Source organism: Benincasa hispida, chromosome 11 (assembly GCF_027475165.1).
Source record: "Benincasa hispida cultivar pf3 chromosome 11, pf3_genome.v1.1, whole genome shotgun sequence".
NCBI lineage: Eukaryota > Viridiplantae > Streptophyta > Magnoliopsida > Cucurbitales > Cucurbitaceae > Benincasa > Benincasa hispida.
In genome coordinates, this window is record NC_143488.1 from 80874055 (window position 1) to 80893472 (window position 19418).

The 19418-nt window shown below is 34.4% G+C and overlaps 2 protein-coding genes across 4 annotated transcripts; both read left to right on the forward strand.

The window, feature by feature from the left end:
- The first annotated feature begins 3220 nt into the window (after positions 1-3220).
- LOC150032943 (uncharacterized) lies at positions 3221-3787 on the forward strand. Its single transcript, XM_090307081.1, has one exon. It carries the CDS (start codon positions 3221-3223, stop codon positions 3785-3787), a length of 567 nt encoding a protein of 188 aa, XP_090163207.1.
- Positions 3788-9936: 6149 nt separating this feature from the next.
- Positions 9937-17492, forward strand: LOC120092006 (Transmembrane amino acid transporter family protein). Of its 3 annotated transcripts, none has more exons than XM_090306547.1 (12): positions 9938-10462; positions 11608-11891; positions 12082-12296; positions 12611-12634; positions 12725-12905; positions 12999-13218; positions 13315-13450; positions 13540-13556; positions 13655-13803; positions 14110-14153; positions 16197-16243; positions 17241-17492. In XM_090306547.1, the coding sequence occupies exons 1-11, from the start codon at positions 10260-10262 to the stop codon at positions 16209-16211; spliced, it is 1488 nt and encodes a 495-aa protein (XP_090162673.1). In that variant the 5' UTR covers positions 9938-10259; the 3' UTR covers positions 16212-16243; positions 17241-17492. The 3 variants fall into 3 exon arrangements, 2 of the variants coding, with proteins under 2 accessions (XP_090162673.1, XP_090162672.1); XM_090306546.1 differs by having other exon boundaries at positions 9939-10462; positions 16181-16243; XR_005485881.2 differs by lacking the exons at positions 16197-16243; positions 17241-17492 and having other exon boundaries at positions 9937-10462; positions 13540-13559; positions 13666-13803; positions 14110-14159.
- The last annotated feature ends 1926 nt before the right edge of the window (positions 17493-19418 follow it).

Sequence of the window (19418 nt, forward strand, 5' to 3'; positions counted from 1 at the left end):
ATAGCATGTATTAAAATATAAAAAATAATTATAAAGCATAATTTACATTATTAAATATGCACAAGTCTGGTGAAAAATTAACGACGACATAATTGTTTCCATCATTCATATGTTGCTAAAATTTAATTTGCAATATTATTTATCACTTAAGTCATTTATCTTAAATGTTGTCGACTCAAATCCAACTTATCCAACTTATCTAACTTAATTATATTATTATGTAAGTGTCGTGGTTGTAAAATATTAAATTGAACTAAATGTGAATGACTTAGTAAATAAAATCCATAAATTTTAAATTCTACTGGTTTCAAATGTAATAGAAATAAAAAATAATAAAAAATAATATATAAACATATCTATCGCAAATTTTAAAATTCAAAATTCAAAAGGTTTTAAATATTCATATTAAAAATTTTAGATTTTAAAATCAAAGTAATATATAAATTTAAATGTTTAAATTTTTAAAATTTTAAATTAAATTAACATATAAATATAACTAATAATAATAAATATAAATTTTTTTTAAAAAAAAAAGAAATATAGAAATATAGAAAAGAAAGAAACATAAAAAATAAAATAAAAAGAGGTGTTATACTTGGGAATTTGAACCCAAGACAAGAAGCCAAAAAAAAAAAAAGACATGCTTCCTACCAACCAACCAAGGCTAGCTTTTGTAACAAAGAATGAACGAATTTAAATAAAATATAAACTGAAAATGACCTATTTTTTAAAACTTTTATCAAATTTTAGAAACAAAAAATGAAAATGTTAGAAACACATTTGATGATTTTAATGTTTAAGACCTTCATAACGGGAAATTTGTACGGATGACCCAAAAATTGGGCCCAAAAATGTCAAATGATCATTTTTAAAAAAATAATGTCAATTGACCCTCTGCTGACATCATCCCCATACTAAATTACTTAATTTACCCTTACACCGACCTCACGAGGTAAATCTCGCTATTGTCTGATTATACGCTCTCGCTCTCGCTTGAAATTCCCTGGTTGATGTGATTGCTTGTCAGTGTACTGTTGATTTGACAAAATGTCACGACGGAAGCCTCAAATCAAATCAATAATACCTAAACAATACAATGGTGATTTCTTTAAACTCTAAACTCCATTTCAAAGGTGATTACTTCCTTGGTTTTCGACGGTTTTTTGTTGAATGGAGATTTTTCGAACGGAGATTTTCAAGACGAGCTTTCTCAGAAAGGAACATAACAACTTTTTCATAAAGGTGAAACATTATTTTGAGTCTATTTAATTATTTTTGATGTGTTATTTCTGGAAAGGTAGCATTACAAATTTTTTTATTGGGAGAGAGTAAGAAAGAGGAAGAGTAAGAGAGAGAGCGAGAGCGAGATTTTGAGCGAGATTGAGAGAGCGAGATTTTGAGAGAAAGCGAGAGTACACTTCAATTGCTTGTACAGCTTAATGACAAATGTTCTCTTGCTTTGTAGGATGACAGGAAAGTGTTTATTTATTCGATTTGGAGGTGCTTGGGATGAGAATGAAAGTTCGTATATTGGGGGATAGTTGAAAGGAATCGTTGTGCCCCCTACAGTGAATTATGAAGAACTTAAATCTCGCATTTACAAGGCTACAGAAATCAGTTCTTCAGAGTTTGATCTTATCCTGAAAGTTAAATATAATATTGAATTTGAATCCCCTCCACAATGCATAACGGATGATGATGATCTTGACTTCTTTCTTTTGCGAGAAGAGGTCAGTAGACTTCAGATAATTGTAACGTTGAAGTCTAAACATGACGAAAGGGTTGGAATGGGGTTTGGAGATGTGAGTCATGATGATACGGCTGTGGACAGACAATACGAGGAATCATATCAGTTTCGTCGAGAAGATGATGATATTTCATTGTCTACCAACACTGTACCATCAACATTCGATTATATGGATTGTGGTCCTTCAGTGGATGTGGATGTGAATGTGAATGAGCAACCAGCAGGATTGAATGAAATGGATCGTGATCATGGAGATGTGCGTCGTTCTACAGCAGCTTCAGTAGTTCCACCATCAGTGTCTTCAAGTCATAGGATAGAGTTGATTATGCCTGACACCTCTTCATTTGGGACAGAGGACGTTGAAGTTGGTCAACTATTTTTGAGCAAAAAGGACTTGAAAATGAGATTGTCTATTCTGTCCATGAACAGAAATTTTGAATTTAAGGTCAGGAAATCAACCAAATCTCTGTTCACTGTCAAATGCATTGGGGAGACATGTAAGTGGAGCCTTCGTGCAGTCAAAATGGAAGGGTCTGATATATTCAAGATCACAAAGTACTGCAGTTCGCACACATGTTCCATAGGAATTTTGAATCACGACCATAGACAAACAACTGCTACGGTTGTTGGTCAACTCATCAAAGATAAGTTCACGGGCATAGGACGTGTTTATAAACGTTGTCATATCATTGAGGATATGAGGAGAGATTATGGCGTGAACATAAGTTATGATAAATCGTGGCGTACAAGGGAAGCCGCGTATGATCTCACTAGAGGTATTCTAGAATACTCATACTCCATACTACATGCCTATGGAGAAGTGCTAAAAATAGAGAATCTGGGTACAGTCTTTGAGATCGAACTTGAAGATGAGGTGCATTTCAAGTATATGTTTATGGCATTAGGGCCTTGTATTAGAGGTTTTTCAAGCTATCGGCCTTGTATTATTGTTGATGGGTCGCACTTGAAAGGAAAATACAAAGGCACCATGTTGGTTGCGGTTTCTATGGACGGGAACAATCAGTTATACCCACTAGCATATACAATAGTGGACAATGAAACCGAAAGATCATGGAAATGGTTTATGTCAAACTTGAAATGCAGTATCGGAGAACCCGATAATCTGGTGTTTGTGTTTGATCGGATAGTATCTATTGGCAATGCTATTCGTGCATTTTTTTCCACAGCATTTCATGGATTGTGCATATGGCATATAGAACAGAATCTGGTTATAAACTTTAAGGATAGCACGGTTGTTGGGATATTTAGAGATGCAGCAAGGGCATTTCGCATGATAGGGTTCCAGATAAAATGGGACGAACTCCCCAGTTTTAGAGACGGTGCTGTCACGAAATATTTAGAAGACATCAGTCTTCAAAGGTGGGCACAGGTTTACCAAATAGATCGAAGATATGATAACATGACATCCAACAGTGCAGAGTGTTTCAATTCTTAACTAAAGAGTATCGACTGATGCCCATAGTATGCTTGATTGAACATGTTAGAGGAATGTTCCAATCGTGGTTCTACGAACGAAGGAATTACTGGACATCTCGAATGTCATTGCACTCTGACTACTGTGAAACCCAATTGGCAAATGAAGTTGATAAGGGCAGACGATATCGGATGGAGTCTATTGATTGTTATCAGGTACACGTGCGAGATAATCGATTTGACAGTATTGTCAATCTTCACACGAAGGAATGCACGTGTGAGGAATTTGACTCACTTGGTATCCCATGTTCCCATGCAATTGTTGTTGCTAAGGAAAGAAATATACCCATCCACGGCTTTTGCAATCAATTTTATACAGTGGACTATCTAATGACTGTGTATGCGGAGCCTATAAATCCACTTGGCCACATATATGAATGGAAGATACCTTCTGGATACGTAGAAAAGATTATCTTTCCTCCGAAGTTTGTGCCACAAGCTGGGCGACGGAGAGTGAGAAGAATACCATCCAAAGGAGAATTTCGCAGATTAATGAAGTGTGGTCGGTGTGGGAATTATGGACATAACCACCAAAATTGTACTTAACCGCTTACAATCGTGTGACGTGCCGAAAATGCCAAAGACCGAGACACAAACACCCCTCATCCAGTTTAGTTATAAATACCATTGACAATTTTTTCATATGTCATACTTGTAACATACTTCATTGTTTTTTATACTTCATACTTGTAACACTTGATACTTCATACTTTCATCTTGTAAACAGAAAACAATAACAAGCAGGAGTATTTATATAATAGCAATATTTATACTCGCTCAATCTTTATACTCTCTGCATCATCATACTCCTTCAGTCTTCATACTTGTAACAAAAATGGATAACTTCATACTCTCTCAATCTTCATACTGAAAACAAAAAACAATAACTTCATACTCTATCAATCTTCATAGTTGTAACGAAAGTGGATAACAAATACTCTTTCAATCTTCATACGTGTAACAAAAAACAATGACTTCATACTCTCTTAATCCTCATACTTGTAACAAAATGGATAACAAATACTCTCACAATCTCGTTCTCTCTGAACATCTCGCTCTCTCTTAACATCTCGCTCTCTCAATCTTTGAACTTTGAACCTTGAACCATATAATGTTCTAAGCTCAATTATGCATGTTTTGATAAAATTTTGATATTGAACTTTGAACTTTGAACTTACATAAAAAATAAAAGTTCAATTCAATTATATAATAAAAAGAGCAGTAGCTCCATTATACATAAAAAATGCATGTTCTGATAAAATTCTGGTACTGAACTTTGAACTTTGAACTTTGAATTTTGAACTTTCATAAAAAATATATGTTCAATTATACAATGAATGTTTTTACATACATAAAAAATGAACGAATGTTTTTACATACATAAAAAATAAATGAATGTTTTTACAAAAAATAAAAAATACAATGTTCTATACATATAAAAGATATGGAGTGTTTGCCCATAGCTGACACGCTAATTGCATCCTATATTCACTCATCTTCTCCTGAGTGATTACGGATGGATCAGCACTAGTCACTAGGTGTTCCAGAAGTTTTATTGCGAAGATGCCACAATCAAGCGACCCGTGTTGTATGTCGACGTTCTTAGGTCACGAGATTTTCCAACGGGCTATGGATAGGTCCAGCTTCGATCGATCCACGTCACAGCTTTGTCATTGGTGTGTATGACGGAAGTGAATTGAACACGAATATGTGGCCTCTGTTAATGTCCATGGCAAGGACCGTCCAGTGGTCACTGATATTCATCGTCGTGTAAACGAAATCCACATCTGCCCATTTGACATTGAATTTACCGGTGACGTAGTCTTTATACGTGTCTTTATCTTCCCAAGCTAGGGCAGCCTCCAGAAGTGACTTATTCTTTATTCGTTTAAATACTCCACCACAAGCATTGAGGTGACTCTGTCAAATAAAATGAGAAGTTAAGTAAAGAAGTAAAGACCAGGAAACTTAACGAAATAAGAAGTTAAGAAACGAAATATCAAAATTTACCATTACACCAATTGGCAAGATGGTGAACTTATGCATGTACATGTCGAGTCGGGTATAAAATTTATTTTTCATAAAATAAAATAAAGTGTTTATGGTCTGTACGAAAAAATAATATGTCAGTAAAAGTACACGATAGCCAACATGTAAAGACGTAAAGACTAGGACACTTACATCGCACTCGACCAACGAATTCGAGGTAATCAATTCCTTAAAGAATTGTTTGTCGAGTGGTTTGAAGAAGTTCTCTTGAACCTCGTTGTTTGTATTATCGTCCGAGATCCAGCCCATTATTTCTATCATGATATTGTGTGGAATGGCATGTGCTATATTATATGTGACGATCGATCTAGATGTTGACGTAGCTACACCTGTGAGAGGATGTTTAGCCACACTTTTCTTCTTTACTTAGGCTGGGGGTGTATATTTATCAACTGATTTTCTCTTACGACTAATTCTTCAAGAATCCTACATAAAAAGATAACAAAACGTTACTCATCAAGAAATATAAAAATATAAACAAAGATTACTGATCAATAAATTACTCACCAATGGAACTCCTTCTGTGGTCGTAACAATCCCAGAAGTGTCTCTGGGATGCCAGACATGTCAGCCTCTGTATGTGGCATGGTGAGTAAGGCAGACATGTCGGGCTTTGTTTGTGGGACGTTGACCTGTATAGGTTCGACGTCAATCGGTGATGTCGTGGTAATGGTGGTATCGGGCTGTACAGGGGGGTTGGGAGTAGATGAAGGGGTGGTATCGGGCTGTAGAGGGGGGATGGGGATGGGAGTGTCAGAGGCAGTCGCAGTCGTATCGGGCTCCCGAGATGGGATGGGTGACATGGTCGTCTTCTCATTCATCGTGGAACCCTTCAATTAGTAAAGTAAAATGGTGAGTTCACGAACACATAAAAGCTAAACACATAAAGAAATAAAATGATGCAAACCTTGCACATAGACTACAACAATGACAGGATGGTCGACAATTGCCCTTTCATGTCAGTCATTTCCTCCATATTGGAGACACGAATATCTAAACTTGATATACGACCATCCAACCTCAATAGTGCGCTGTCAATGAACCGCATGTACGAATAAGTAAACTCGTCTGCATTGGCTCCCTCCCTGCAGCGGGCAGCACACTCAGAACACTCCTCATCCACAGGTCGCTCTGTACCGGAGTCCGCATGAAATACATAAACTTGGTTCAACTCGTCCTCCTCGCGTACGTCCTCTATCATATCATGGAACATATCATCACTACATGTGTATGTCCCTCCTTCCACCCTTCCATATTCAGCATCCTTGTGCTCAAAATGCTTGGGTTCATCCCCTCCCTCCACCCTGACAACCTCATCATTATCATCTCCACGATGATCATCACTGTCACTTTCACTCTCGGGACTACCCCCCTCACTCATCGACCTTGAGCCACTTTTAGAACTATCATCATCCGCACCTAGCTCAAATATAGGTCGTCGTTCCACTGGGGCATCCCGAAACTCCCTTTCAGCATTTGACATCACAGTGCCCTCTTTAACCTTTATCTGCATTAACAACCCAGTAAACTGGTTAGTGTCAATTTAACAACCAGATAAACATGTTATGCATAGAGTAAACGTACATTGTTAGACTCGAATATCTCTCTCTCGAGTACTTTGAAGGACACTGAGTGGGAGCATGACCATCGTAATATGCGGGGCAAAGCCACCTTGCTCCTTCGCTCCGCAATGTTTCCAGCTATCGATGAAGCTAGGATCTCGTACGTCCATATCTAAATAAAATTTAAAATATATTAATAACAATAGTAATGTTAGATCAAACAACATGATTATTATGTTAAACAAATTTACTTGGAACGCTTGTGGAAATCCACGTAAGGAGTACTTCACAACGTAGTTTTTATTTGATTTGACCCTCGTCTTGTATAGACTACTCTGATCATTCAAGGCAGTCTTTAGGGCATCCAATGTCCTCTCTCAAATAATGGTACCCCAATCAAGACTATTATAGTACTCCAAGCTTTGAACGTCATTGAAACGTTTTAGATCGACTGCATTTTTCTGCTTGTTTTTTCCCATCATTGCGACCTCAATATAGTAAACTAGGTTGATCTTCACAGCATCATCATCGTTTTCAAACTCTAAGTCCTTGTATTTTTCTTTGAGTTCACGGAGGTGTAAAGTGTCCTTTGTCACTCGATTACCAAAATACTTGATTGTTCATATGAGGACTGCTGGTTTCGATCAACTCGTGATGAGGATTGCCACAAACCAGTCATTCTTCGAAAAGGTGACAACCTTCCCACAGATAGAGAATGTCATTGAGTCTAATTTTGTCCTCTTCACTTCTATGAGCAACATGTGATAGACAATTGGGCTGTTAAACACCATATCAACGTCAACAAATCGCCCAAAAACTGTTCTCTTGAACATGGCCAACTGCATTGGCGTGAGCTTCTCTTTGACAATCTTGTTTGCATTGGCAATGTGGGCCAAACTAGTTACTTGACCGGGAAATCAGTCAGCTTCGGCTATTCTGAAACGTGTAGCCATCTTAAATCACTCATGCATTTATTAAAAAATTCGATCAATAAACTCCTTCAGAAAAAAAATGTAAAACAACATTTTGTTTAAATCTGCTAGATTCGCTCTCGCTGACATCGCTCTTGCTAGAATGGCTCTCGCTGGTGTCACTCTCTCTGGTGTCGCTCTCCCTTATCTCTCTCACATTCTCTCTTTTTACTTGTCTTCAACCACATAACACATCAAAAATCAGAAAAACAAACAAAAAAACTATAGGTTCACTTATTTCTCCGATGTCGCTCTCTTCGGCGTCGCTCTACCGATTTCACTCTCACTTATCTGGCTCAAAAACTCTTTCTACTCGTCTTTAACCACAGAACACATCCAAAACCAAAAAAACAAACAAAAAAACCATATTGAAAGAAAGATTTATCGATAAGATTCGATTGCAAGCTGGAAGTAGAATCGTTTGCAAGCCGGAAATAGTTTGTTTTCGTTTATGAGCGATATGAAGCCGTTAGCTTTGGAAAATTTGAATGAAGAATAGTTTAGTTTTGGTGGGTTTTCTCAGTAAAAAGGTAAGAAGGCGAAGTAAGGGCAAATTAAGTAATTTGGTATGGCGATGATGTCAGCAGAGGGTCAATTGACATTATTTTTTAAAAAAGGGTCATTTGACATTTTGGGTCCAATTTTTGGGTCATCCGTACAAATTTCTCCTTCATAACATTGAAAATTTATGATCCTATTTGACACTTTTGAAAGTTAAGTGTCATATTGAGATAAATATAAAAGTTAAAGGACTAAACCTGTAATTAAAATAAGTATAATTAATAAAAAAACCTTCAACTTTACAATATTTGCCTTAATTTTTTATACACACTACGAGTATTAAAATAATAATAAAAGGTGTGGCGATAATCTGAAACGATAGAATAATTACTATCTTTGTTTAACATTTCAATGAATTTTTAGTTTTAAAGATAGTTACCAACATTTATAACAATAAAGATTTAAAAGAACATAACAACAAAGTTCATGCCGCCATCATCATCATTATTATTTATCATTTAGTAACAAAGCGTAAAAATTGAAGGATAATACTAAAGTGTATCCATCATTCACGCTAAAAAATAATCAAAATATTTAAAAAATAAAAAAAATTAACATATATCACATTATAACAAAAAATTATAAAAAATAATACCTTTAAGTTTGTAACTTACAAAACTAACATATTTTTTGAAAATTCGTTCAAATAGCTTTTCTCGATCCATCTCGAGCGAGACCAACCACCGAGATTCGACACATCTCAAAGAGATTACCGAGATTCTAGTAATTTATACGATCTTCCTAAATCTTATATATTTTCAAAATTTATCAAAATCTTACGTATTTTTTTAAATCTTTAGCCAAATTTCTAATTTCCAAATCAATTTACCAATAATCCAAATGAATTTTTTAGATAAATCTTAGATGATTGATTTTGATTGGTAAATTTTTGGAAAGATTAATTTTTTTTAAAAAAAGATAAAATATGAAAAATATATAAAATCTCGGTATGAATCTTGGGAAGATTAATAGGTGAATTCTCAGACAGATTAATATCAGAATTTTATATATTTTCCATATCTTACTTTTTTTTTTTTTTTTTTGTAAAATATAATCTTTCCCAAAATTTAAAAATCAAAATGCAATAAAATTTAATTGGTAAATTCATTTGAAAATTTATAAATTCATAAACATGCATAAAATTACATAAGAATTAAATATAATATTCGTTAAAGATAATCGAAGTGGGAGAAAATTTGAATATTTATAAGATTTGGTATAAGGTATGCATACATTATCTAATATTTGAAAAAATTACTAAAATGTCGATGTTTAATCTCTTATCGAGAAAGATCAAAGGGTCAAAATAATCAATAAATTAGAAAAATAAAATTTTTAACTAAATCTCAGTGTCGATCTCATCCGAGATCCACTAAAAAAACTAGTTTAACGACATATTAGTTTTGAAAGATAAAAGAGGATGTTATTTCTGATCATTCGTCGACAATTTGGTAAAATATAGAAAGATAGATACTCCCGAGATAATTTTGAAAATTGAATACGGATAGGAAAGAAAGGAATAGAAAGGAAAGAAGCAGAAAAAAGTGGGGAAGAGGGATGGATAGTCTGTTAAGATTAAAATGACAAGAAAGGGTAAAGCAACGCCATTTTCATTGTCAGTCACGATTTCCGACACGTCGGCAGATGAAAAGAAAAGAAACTGATCCGTACAATACAAGACGTCAGAAATTCGGCCACCGCAATCATGATCATGAAAACCTCTCTCGCTCGGTCTCTTCCTTCCTTCCTTCCAGCGTTATACGCCAAAATGAAAACGCCATAACCAAAAACACAAAACATTAATCAAATTCCAACGTTCTCAAACCCCAAATTTCTTCCTGCTCATTCCCATTCTCTCCCCTTTCCCTTCCCCCCATGGCTGACAAGACCAACGATGCCGACTCCGAGTTCTTTCTCGACCACGATGACTCTGCCGACGACGACTTTGAACGCACCAAAAGCATGGAGGATCGCAGCAACAGCACCTACAGCACCTACAGCGACGCTGACGATGCTCCCAACGGCCTCGGAGGTCGGACCTCCACTTTCACTTCTCAGCAATGGCCACAGAGTTACAGGTGAACTTCGCCGTTTTCGTTTCGGATTTTGTTTCTGTTTTTATTGTATATATATTTTAATCTCTCTCTCTCTCTCTCTCTCTCTCTCTCTCTAAGTTACGATGTTCATAAAATGAATGGCCGTTACTCTGTAAATAAAAGAGCATGCTCTGAAGAGATTGTATGTGAGGACTGTGATTGAGAGTTAAGTGGAGGAAAATTCTTGTATGCATCTATGGAATCAGAATAATGAACTACTTAGGTACCTTAGAGAGTGGATGTTGGCGTAACGCTGTACCAGTATAATCTGTTTGCATTTTGCTTCTTCTTCTTTACCTTTCTTTTGGCTGCGTTTCTCGCGTTTTTCGTTCTCCGGCGGATACTCTGGTTTTTCTCTTCAAGTTGCATTTTCAAACTGTGAGAGAGAAAACGATTTAGTGAGTTGAAGCCAAGGGAAAATTGTATTGACTCTGTTGCTTTTGGCAATCTGAAATCTATCCAGACAGATGTTTGGGTTGGTTGAGTTGTTTATTTGCTTTTGTTCATGTAGAGAAACTTTTTTTTTTTTTTTTTTTTGAATTCTGGATTGTTTATCATTGATTTGTTTCTGTGGAGTTCAGTTTGAGTGACAGCGAACAGGTGGCTGGCTCCGTGTATTCAATGTTCTGTCTTTTGTTTTCTCTTTGCGAATAATGAATGACTAATGAGAAGAAAAAACTTGTAGAACCGGTTGGTTTGGCTGGTAATAATGGCTAAATTCTGTCATTCGTGATTCTGGAGTTCATTCATGAAGTTTGGTTTGTTCTATATGCTTTTTTGTTCGATGTTCTTAGGTTCTGACATATCCAAGTGGAGTTTGTTAGCAAGTCTAAAATGTCTATTGAGAATCCAGGTAGTATTTACTATTTACTAGTAGAGTTTGCTTTTTGTTAAATGTGATGTAGTCCGAACTCGTCATTTATGGTAGAGGACAAATTATTTAGTAAAAATTTTACTATTTTACTGATTTGAGATATGGAACGTAGAAGTATGTCTCTGGAGTTAGGGAATTGATTCTTAACATGTATTTAAAGTGAAAATTTGTTGAAAATTGGTCATGCATTCGAAATTTTGAGCAGTTGGTTCTTGGTGCTGCTGTTTATCCTGCATTGTTTTTCCTTTGGCAGAGAAGCAACGGACTCTTATACAATCATGGCTTCACCAAATTTTGGAACGTTCCGCGTTCCAAGTATATTGCAAACAAGCTTGCAGAATCTTAGTAGAAGTAGTTTAGAAATGGATGCAAAAGCTCCTTTGTTATCAGTTCATGGTGGCGCTGATCAAAATGAGGATTTTGATAACTTGTCAAGAATTCAATCACTAAGGTCAGAGAGAGCCACATTTTCTAAGCAATTGACTGGTGAATTACCTATTGGTCGTGGGTGCAGCTTCACACAGACCATCTTCAATGGTAGCCTATGTTTTCTGTTGTTCTGTACTTTTTCATGTATAAACTTTCTCTGAAAAATTTTCCTTGCGTGATTTGTTTGTTCTTATGATGAAAGTGCTATTAGTTATGAGAAACAATGCAGCTCAGTGATTTATTAAATTTCTAACAATATGTATATTTATTTTTGGGTCATGTGTCCGCTCTGAGACAGGAATCAATGTATTGGCTGGAGTAGGACTTCTCTCCACACCTTTTACTGTAAAGGAAGCTGGCTGGGCCAGTTTGGGAGTTCTGGTTCTTTTTGCCATTGTGTGTTGTTACACAGCCACACTTATGAGGTACTGTTTCGAGAAGAGAGAGGGAGTCATAACATACCCAGATATAGGAGAAGCAGCCTATGGAAAATTTGGACGTCTTTTTGTCTCTGTGAGTTTACGATCTCATTATGCATGGTTTTCACATATATAATATTGATTTTTGCTTTCAAAGTGTACACCAGTTTCCAGATTTGTACTCTGTTGTTAGTGCATATGAAATGTCAATGTTGGTAATGTGCGTCTGCATTGAACTGGTTGCTTTTTTCTTGCCTGACCACAAACTTCGTGTGTGAGATTTCGTTTAGATTCAGTTTTTTCAACAACAGTCAAGTTCTAGTTACGCAATTATAGATTTCTGCATGCATAATTGGTGATTTCTTCCAGAAGAATTGCTAATATTATGTTTCTGAAACGTTGGTGCAGATCATTTTATATCTGGAATTATATGTAAGTGAATCTCTAATCTATCTTCACCATTATCCTTTCAAAAGAAAGGTACTTCATTTTGCTAAACTCTGATCTTCTCTACACATACAGTGTTACTGTGTTGAATTTATTAACTTGGAAGGAGACAATCTAACCAGTCTATTTCCTGGAGCATCGTTGAGTTTGGGGAGTATTCAGTTGGACTCTATGCATCTTTTCGGAATTTTGACTGCACTGATTGTTTTGCCTACTGTTTGGCTGAGAGATCTCCGTGTGATCTCATACCTGTCAGGTAATGTATCGTATAAGACTAATTTTTCTACTCTATGCTGACCTTGATAATTTGGATATATAGATGAAACCATCTACTTAATGTTGATTTCAGCTGGTGGGGTCATCGCAACCATCTTAATAGGACTCTGCTTAATATTTCTCGGTACATTTGGTGGCATTGGGTTTCACCAAACTGGTGAAGCAGTGAACTGGAAGGGTATTCCTTTTGCAATTGGTGTGTATGGATTTTGTTATTCTGGCCACACCGTGTTTCCAAATATATATCAATCTATGGCAGATAAAACAAATTTCACCAAGGCGCTAATAGTATGGTACATGTCAAGACTTGGGATGCTCTTTACTTGCCATTTAGCTTGATGCTTCTAATTTATTTATTTATTTATTTATTTTTTTTTAATCTTTTGCAGCTTTATTTTGTGTGTGCTACTTTATGGAGGGGTTGCTATCATCGGATTTCTCATGTTTGGCCAAAATACATTATCCCAGATAACTTTGAATATGCCAAAACATGCTTTTAGCTCCAAAGTTGCAGTGTGGACAACAGTAAGTGTTGTCTTGTTCTTTTGTTTCTCAGCTAAACTTTAGGCGTCTTTGGCTTGCAATATTTCTGATCAATCTTAATTCTTTTACAGGTTATCAATCCATTAACCAAATATCCTTTTTAGATAGGGGAATCATTTTGGAAAACTAAGTGGCAAAATATTTTATGTTTGGACCGATGATTGAATTTGCTTCCTTGACATTGCTCAAATATGCACTGTTGATGAATCCATTGGCAAGAAGTATAGAGGAGCTACTACCTTCTAGAATTTCAAATAGCTACATGTGTTTCATTCTTCTAAGAACAGCCCTTGTTGCTTCTTCCGTTTGCGTGGCTTTCCTACTTCCCTTTTTTGGTAACTATGTCTTCTTCAAGTTTTCAGTAATTGGTCTACTATCGTTTTGAAGTTAACTTAATGGAGTGTAATTTAGTAGATGACGATACTATTTCCACTAATGTGATATATGATGGCAACCCTTCCTAAAATCTAACTTTCATCTAGTAACCCAAAATTGTTAGCTCATATGTACTTTCATGCTAGGAGCTCATTGATTAAGCATCTAGCTGTAAAGCCAAAAGTTTGGACTTTTCATGAACGGTTTGTCTGAACATGGCAGATGAATTGAGCGTAATTAGAATTGACATTTTATGTTGTTTGTAGGACTGGTGATGGCTTTGATTGGCTCTCTTCTCAGCATACTTGTGGTAAGTGCATCTGGTTGATTCTTTTTCTTGATGAGATTGTAATCATGTTAACAATGCTCTTTGTTTTAGCTCATAGCTAGTTGTATTGTACCTAATGAATTGTTAATATGTTAGATTTTATATGGTCACCCTATGGGGCTATTAGCTATTAAGTTGGTTAGCTTTGATTAATTGCCAGGAACAATGAGAATTAGCAATTTGCTTGTAGTTTTAAGAAAAAGGGAGTTGGCCATTTCTCAGTTTGTGCAAATTTTGAATTATTAGGGTTTGTTTGTTTGTTTGTTTTTTTTTTTTGTTTTTGTTTTTTTTTTTTAAATTAATAGAAAAGTACACTTATGGTCATGAGGTTTGAGTGAATGCATTTAGTTTTTTGAGTTTAAATAATTAAAAATTTTGAATTTTTTTTTCTATTAAAAAAAACTTGGGTGCTGTTTAGTTGCCCAATAAAAATTTTCCATTTGTCCATTTTTTTTAAAAAAATTGAATAATTTTTAACGAGAATATATGAGAGATTAGGTGCAGCCTAGACCTCAACTAATCCTTGCCTTTCTATTCCCTTTCTATTCTCTCTCCTCCCACCTTCACCTCAACGTTGCTGACCATGGCCAACCGTTGCCTACCACCATTGATCAACCTTGATGCCGCTTCTTTTTTCTTCCTCTACTTCCTTGTCCTTCTGTCTTCTTCTTCTCTTTCTCTGCTTCATCGGCTGTCTTCATTTTTTTGCCCTGTCTAGCTCACGACGGCCTATCCTCAACACTAATATGAAAGAATTTTCTGGCTCTGATCTATCTAGTCCGCTGGCCTTGATTTGAAACATTTTTGTTCCTATTTTTCAATTCAGTTGGTTTTGGTCAATGTTCGTAACTCTGTACAAACTAAACTAATAATTGTGAGAAAAAGATTTTTAAAAAAAAAAGAAAAACAAACAAGAAGAGAGATGACATGGAGAATAAAATGTGAAATGGAGAAGAGAGTGCATAATAAAGAGAAACCGTCATGAAGAAAAATAAGAAAGAAAGAAATAAGGAAAGAGATTGAGAAACAAGAAGAGAGAAGGAATGATGAAGAAATAAGGAGACTGAAAAGAGAAGAAGAAAAAAAGAAAAAAAGAAAGGATTAAAGAAAATAAGAAATCGGGGTTGAATAAATGGAAGGTTATGTTTCCTTATCCCAAAAAATAAATGGAAGATGATGAATAGGATAGGCAAGATGATTTAGGTCTGCATCCATTGTTTTACTTTGACAGATTTTTGTTGGAAAAAATTCTCCAACTTCTATTGTCGGAATAACCAGAAAATAATCGAGAAATTAAAAAAAAAAAAAAAAGGAAATATTGGAGTTTACTTAGAGAACTCCAAACTCAGAGGAAAATCATTGCTCGTCACAGAGACGTCCACCATTTGAAAAATTGTTATAATCACACGACCCCAATTACAAGACCATTCTCTCAAAGATTTTATACTACTCATACCATTTTCCTACTCTCAAACTAAAGAATACATAAAAGAATTTAACTAGAATTAGCACACCCAAACTTAAAGTGTTTCTAATTAAGACAACTTAAAACCAAAGGTTTTGACTCCTTTTATAGTGTTTGGACTTATGACTTCCTTGAACCTTTCCGATGTGGGACAACTGCATTTCTTATATTAATATTTGTCAAAGCCTAACAATTTTTTCCTTAGCTAATTAACTTCGACTTTTAGTATGCCCCCGAAAGATATACTTGAACAAATTAACTTTGACTTAGCTAATTTTTTTCCATAGCTCTACTTGCCATTTATCTTGATACTTCTAATATGTATTCTTTAAAATGTATCTTATGTACTTGAGCAGTATGTGAAAAGGTTGATGAAAATTATAAATTATGATCTGTTTATATCATTTTCTAAATTCTACTAAGAGTTGGAGACATGACTTGTTCATTGTCTTGCGGATTGGTTTTATTTTGTTTATTACGAGTATTATTATTTTAAAGTACACTTATGGTTTTGTTTTTAAATGTGATATGGTGTTTGATTCAGTCGGTAATAATGCCAGCCGTATGCTATCTAAAAATAATGGGAAGCGAAGCTACAAAGATACGGGTAAGCATAATTTTAACTTGATTATTCCTTATTTATTCTTTTTCAAAGAAATATTTATTCTCTTTTTAATAAATGTTCATCTAATTATTTTATTTTTAGTTTTCTGTTTTTGATATGTATAATTGTTTCTTCTAATTTTCTTATTACGATGGTTTTCACATTTCTTAAAGCTACACTTGAGCTCTTAACCAAATTCATAAATCAAAACCAAGTTTTTAAAAATTTTGATCCTATTTGATAACGATTTCATTTTTTAGATTTTTGCTTTTGAAATTTGTAACTGTTTCCTCCCAGTTTTCTTATTATTTTTTAAATTTTTCTTAAAGAAGCACTTGAATTCCTTTTTAGATTATAGAAACAAAAGTGAGTTTTTTGATTTTTTTTTTCTTTCAAAATTTGGCTTGGCTTGGTTTTGTAGAAACATTAGTAGAGAGGATAACATTATATAGATGAGTGGAACTTTAGAAGTAGAGTGTATAAGCTTTTCAAAATGGTTATCCAATTGAAACATACTTTTATTAATCGCAAAACTTGACTTGAATCTTTTAAAATATTGGTTGAGAGCGGATAGCAAAACAAAGAAAATTTTACATGGTAGTAGAGTTATAAGCTTAATTTTAAAAAATTGAAAACCAAAACAAAGAAATTTATCAAATTGAACTTTAGTCGTTATTATTATTATTATTATTTTTAAAAATATAAATACTATCTACTTTTGCCGTCTTGTTTTTTTGTTTTTTGTTTTTTTCCATCTAAAAGTCCTATTTTCAATAATAGGAAATTAAAATTGAACTGCTTATCAAACAAAGCAGAACTTTTCACAATGATATCCATATAGCCTTGCGTTTTTCCTAACTTTATAAAAAGGAACATTTTCATAGAAGTGTCTTTGATTTTGATTCATTGTGAGGATTCATATTCTGTCAAATATGTTAAATGAGATATCAGTGCTTAACTTTACATTTGTATGCTTTAATCTCCTTTTCCATGAAATCAGATCGCTTCGAGTATCTTCGTCGTTGGACTCGGTTTTGTTAGTGCAATTTTGGGAACATATTCTTCTCTGAAACGGATTGCAGAGAGTTACTGAGACAGATATATGGTCCGAGTAGATATACTATAGGCTTCATCATGTCTGCAGTCCTAGCTATTGGTACTAGCTTCAAAGGCATAAAATTAGGCAGTTTGAACTTCTAAATAATTGTACCATCTGTTATTAATCTCATCATTTCTATGCTTAGTTCTTCTATTGTTTTTTTTTTCTTTTCTTTTTTAATGGTTGATGATGCTGATTTCTTGTTGTTTATGCTTTAGATAGACATTTCCTGACTAACATTTTAATTTAAAAAGCCAAACATACCTTGCTGTGGAAGAAAGTTTGTTAGGAAAGAGAGGAATGGGGAAGTGAGGGTGAGGAATGAAAGAGGAGAGTTTTCAGATATAAAATCCTAAAAATTGGGTGTCTGGTGTTGGGAAAAACCTTCCACATCTTTGTTGAGTAGGTAGAAAAATAATAAAGTATTGAAATTAGAAACACGAAAATTAATATGGAAAAATCCCAAATTGGGGAAAAGATCATGGACGAGAAAAAAATTTACTGTATGAAAAATCGTTACAATCACAAAGAAATTTCAATTGCAAAAGTACTCTCTCAAAGCATTTAAATTATCCACCCATTTTTCTCGTTCTAGATTGAAGTTAGTACACTCAAATTTAAAATATTTCTAATTGAGACAACTTGAAATTAAAGTAATAGGTTTCATTTGTAGTGTTTGGAGGTCATGATTTTCTTAAATCTTTTCGATGTGAAATAACTATACTTCTAATATTTTGTGTAATTAAAGTAATCTAGGTCCAATAATTAAAGTAACCTAGGTCCAAAGGGCTAGGATAGAGCAATGGGTCCAAGGCCAGTTGTGGCTTAATCCCAATTCTAATTGTTAAGTCTAAGCCCAGCAATTAAAAGAGATCATACCTTTTATTTTAAAGGAGATTGGGAGAAGTGAAAAGTTCATATCTTTTATTTTGAAGGAGATTTGGAGAATTGTAGAATTCACACATTTTATTTTGAAGGAGATTGTGAGAATTGAAGTTCTAAAGCTTTGAAGGTCAGATGATAGAAGCTTTGAAGCTCTCAAGTTTTGAAGATCGAAGTTTTGAAGTTTTCCAACTTTAAAGATTGAAAAATTCTGAAACTCTAAAGTTTTTGAAATCGAAGCTTTGAAGAACTTAAGTTCAAAAGATTGAAACTCTAAAGCTAAGTTTTGAAGTTTTTAAGCTCTAAAGACAAACTTTCAAGCTCTCAAGCTTTGAAGACTGAAGTTTTGAAATTATCAAGTTTTGAAGACCAAAACTTTCAAACTCTGAAGATTGAAGTTTTGAAGCTCTCAAGATCTAAAGATCAGAGCTCTAAAGCTTTCAGCCTCTAAAGAGTGAACTTCTCTATCTCAAGCTCTAAAGATTTGAAGAACATTACTTTTCTAGAGCTTTTAAGAACAGACGACTAAATACTCTTAAGAGGAATACTCTTTTGAAGATCTGAAAACTCCAAAAAGACTTGGAAATTCAAAAAGGAAAAACTTCCTTCAACGTTTGAGAGAAAGTATCAAAGGATCATTTATTAAAGATTGTACTTACTATACTGAAATCAATACAAAGTTTATTTCAACAAATTATATTTCTCCAAAAATATTGTCGAATAATATCTATTCCTATAGATTTGTTTTTTACTTGTTTTATTGTTGAAAAAGAGTGAATCACAATAATATTACAAGCTAGTAAAAAAGCTACTATTAGACAAATAGATAGAAGTAAGGAGTAAGAGAGATGCACACATAGACTTGTTAACCTAGTTCAGTGAAATCACACATACGTCGGGGAGGCTTTCCGCCTAGATGAAAAGAAATCCACTAGAATGTAACTTAGTTTTTACAACATACACTTCAACTAATATTACATAAAGTCAGTTTACTCATAATCGAATACTAGCGAGCAAGTTAGGCCCCCTTTAACACTAATACTACTTATGATGAGTCAACAGCTTTAGGCTCCCCCTAAAACTGATGCAACAACGATGACTTCACTCTTTTTCACCTGCTAGTTGAAGGAACGTTCAATCAGCACTCTACCATAACAAAACTACTTGGTCAGCCCAAGCTTCAAAGAACCACAATGC

What these genes read in the sequence shown, in the direction of transcription:
- LOC150032943 (XM_090307081.1), top strand. Translation starts at nt 3,221, where the DNA reads ATGCCCATAGTATGCTTGATTGAACATGTTAGAGGAATGTTCCAATCG.
- LOC120092006 (XM_090306546.1), top strand. Translation starts at nt 10,260, where the DNA reads ATGGCTGACAAGACCAACGATGCCGACTCCGAGTTCTTTCTCGACCAC. An exon ending in CACACAGACCATCTTCAATG is followed by an intron (nt 11,892 to 12,081) that starts GTAGCCTATGTT and finishes GCTCTGAGACAG; the next exon opens with GAATCAATGTATTGGCTGGA. An exon ending in GCGAAGCTACAAAGATACGG is followed by an intron (nt 16,244 to 17,240) that starts GTAAGCATAATT and finishes CCATGAAATCAG; the next exon opens with ATCGCTTCGAGTATCTTCGT.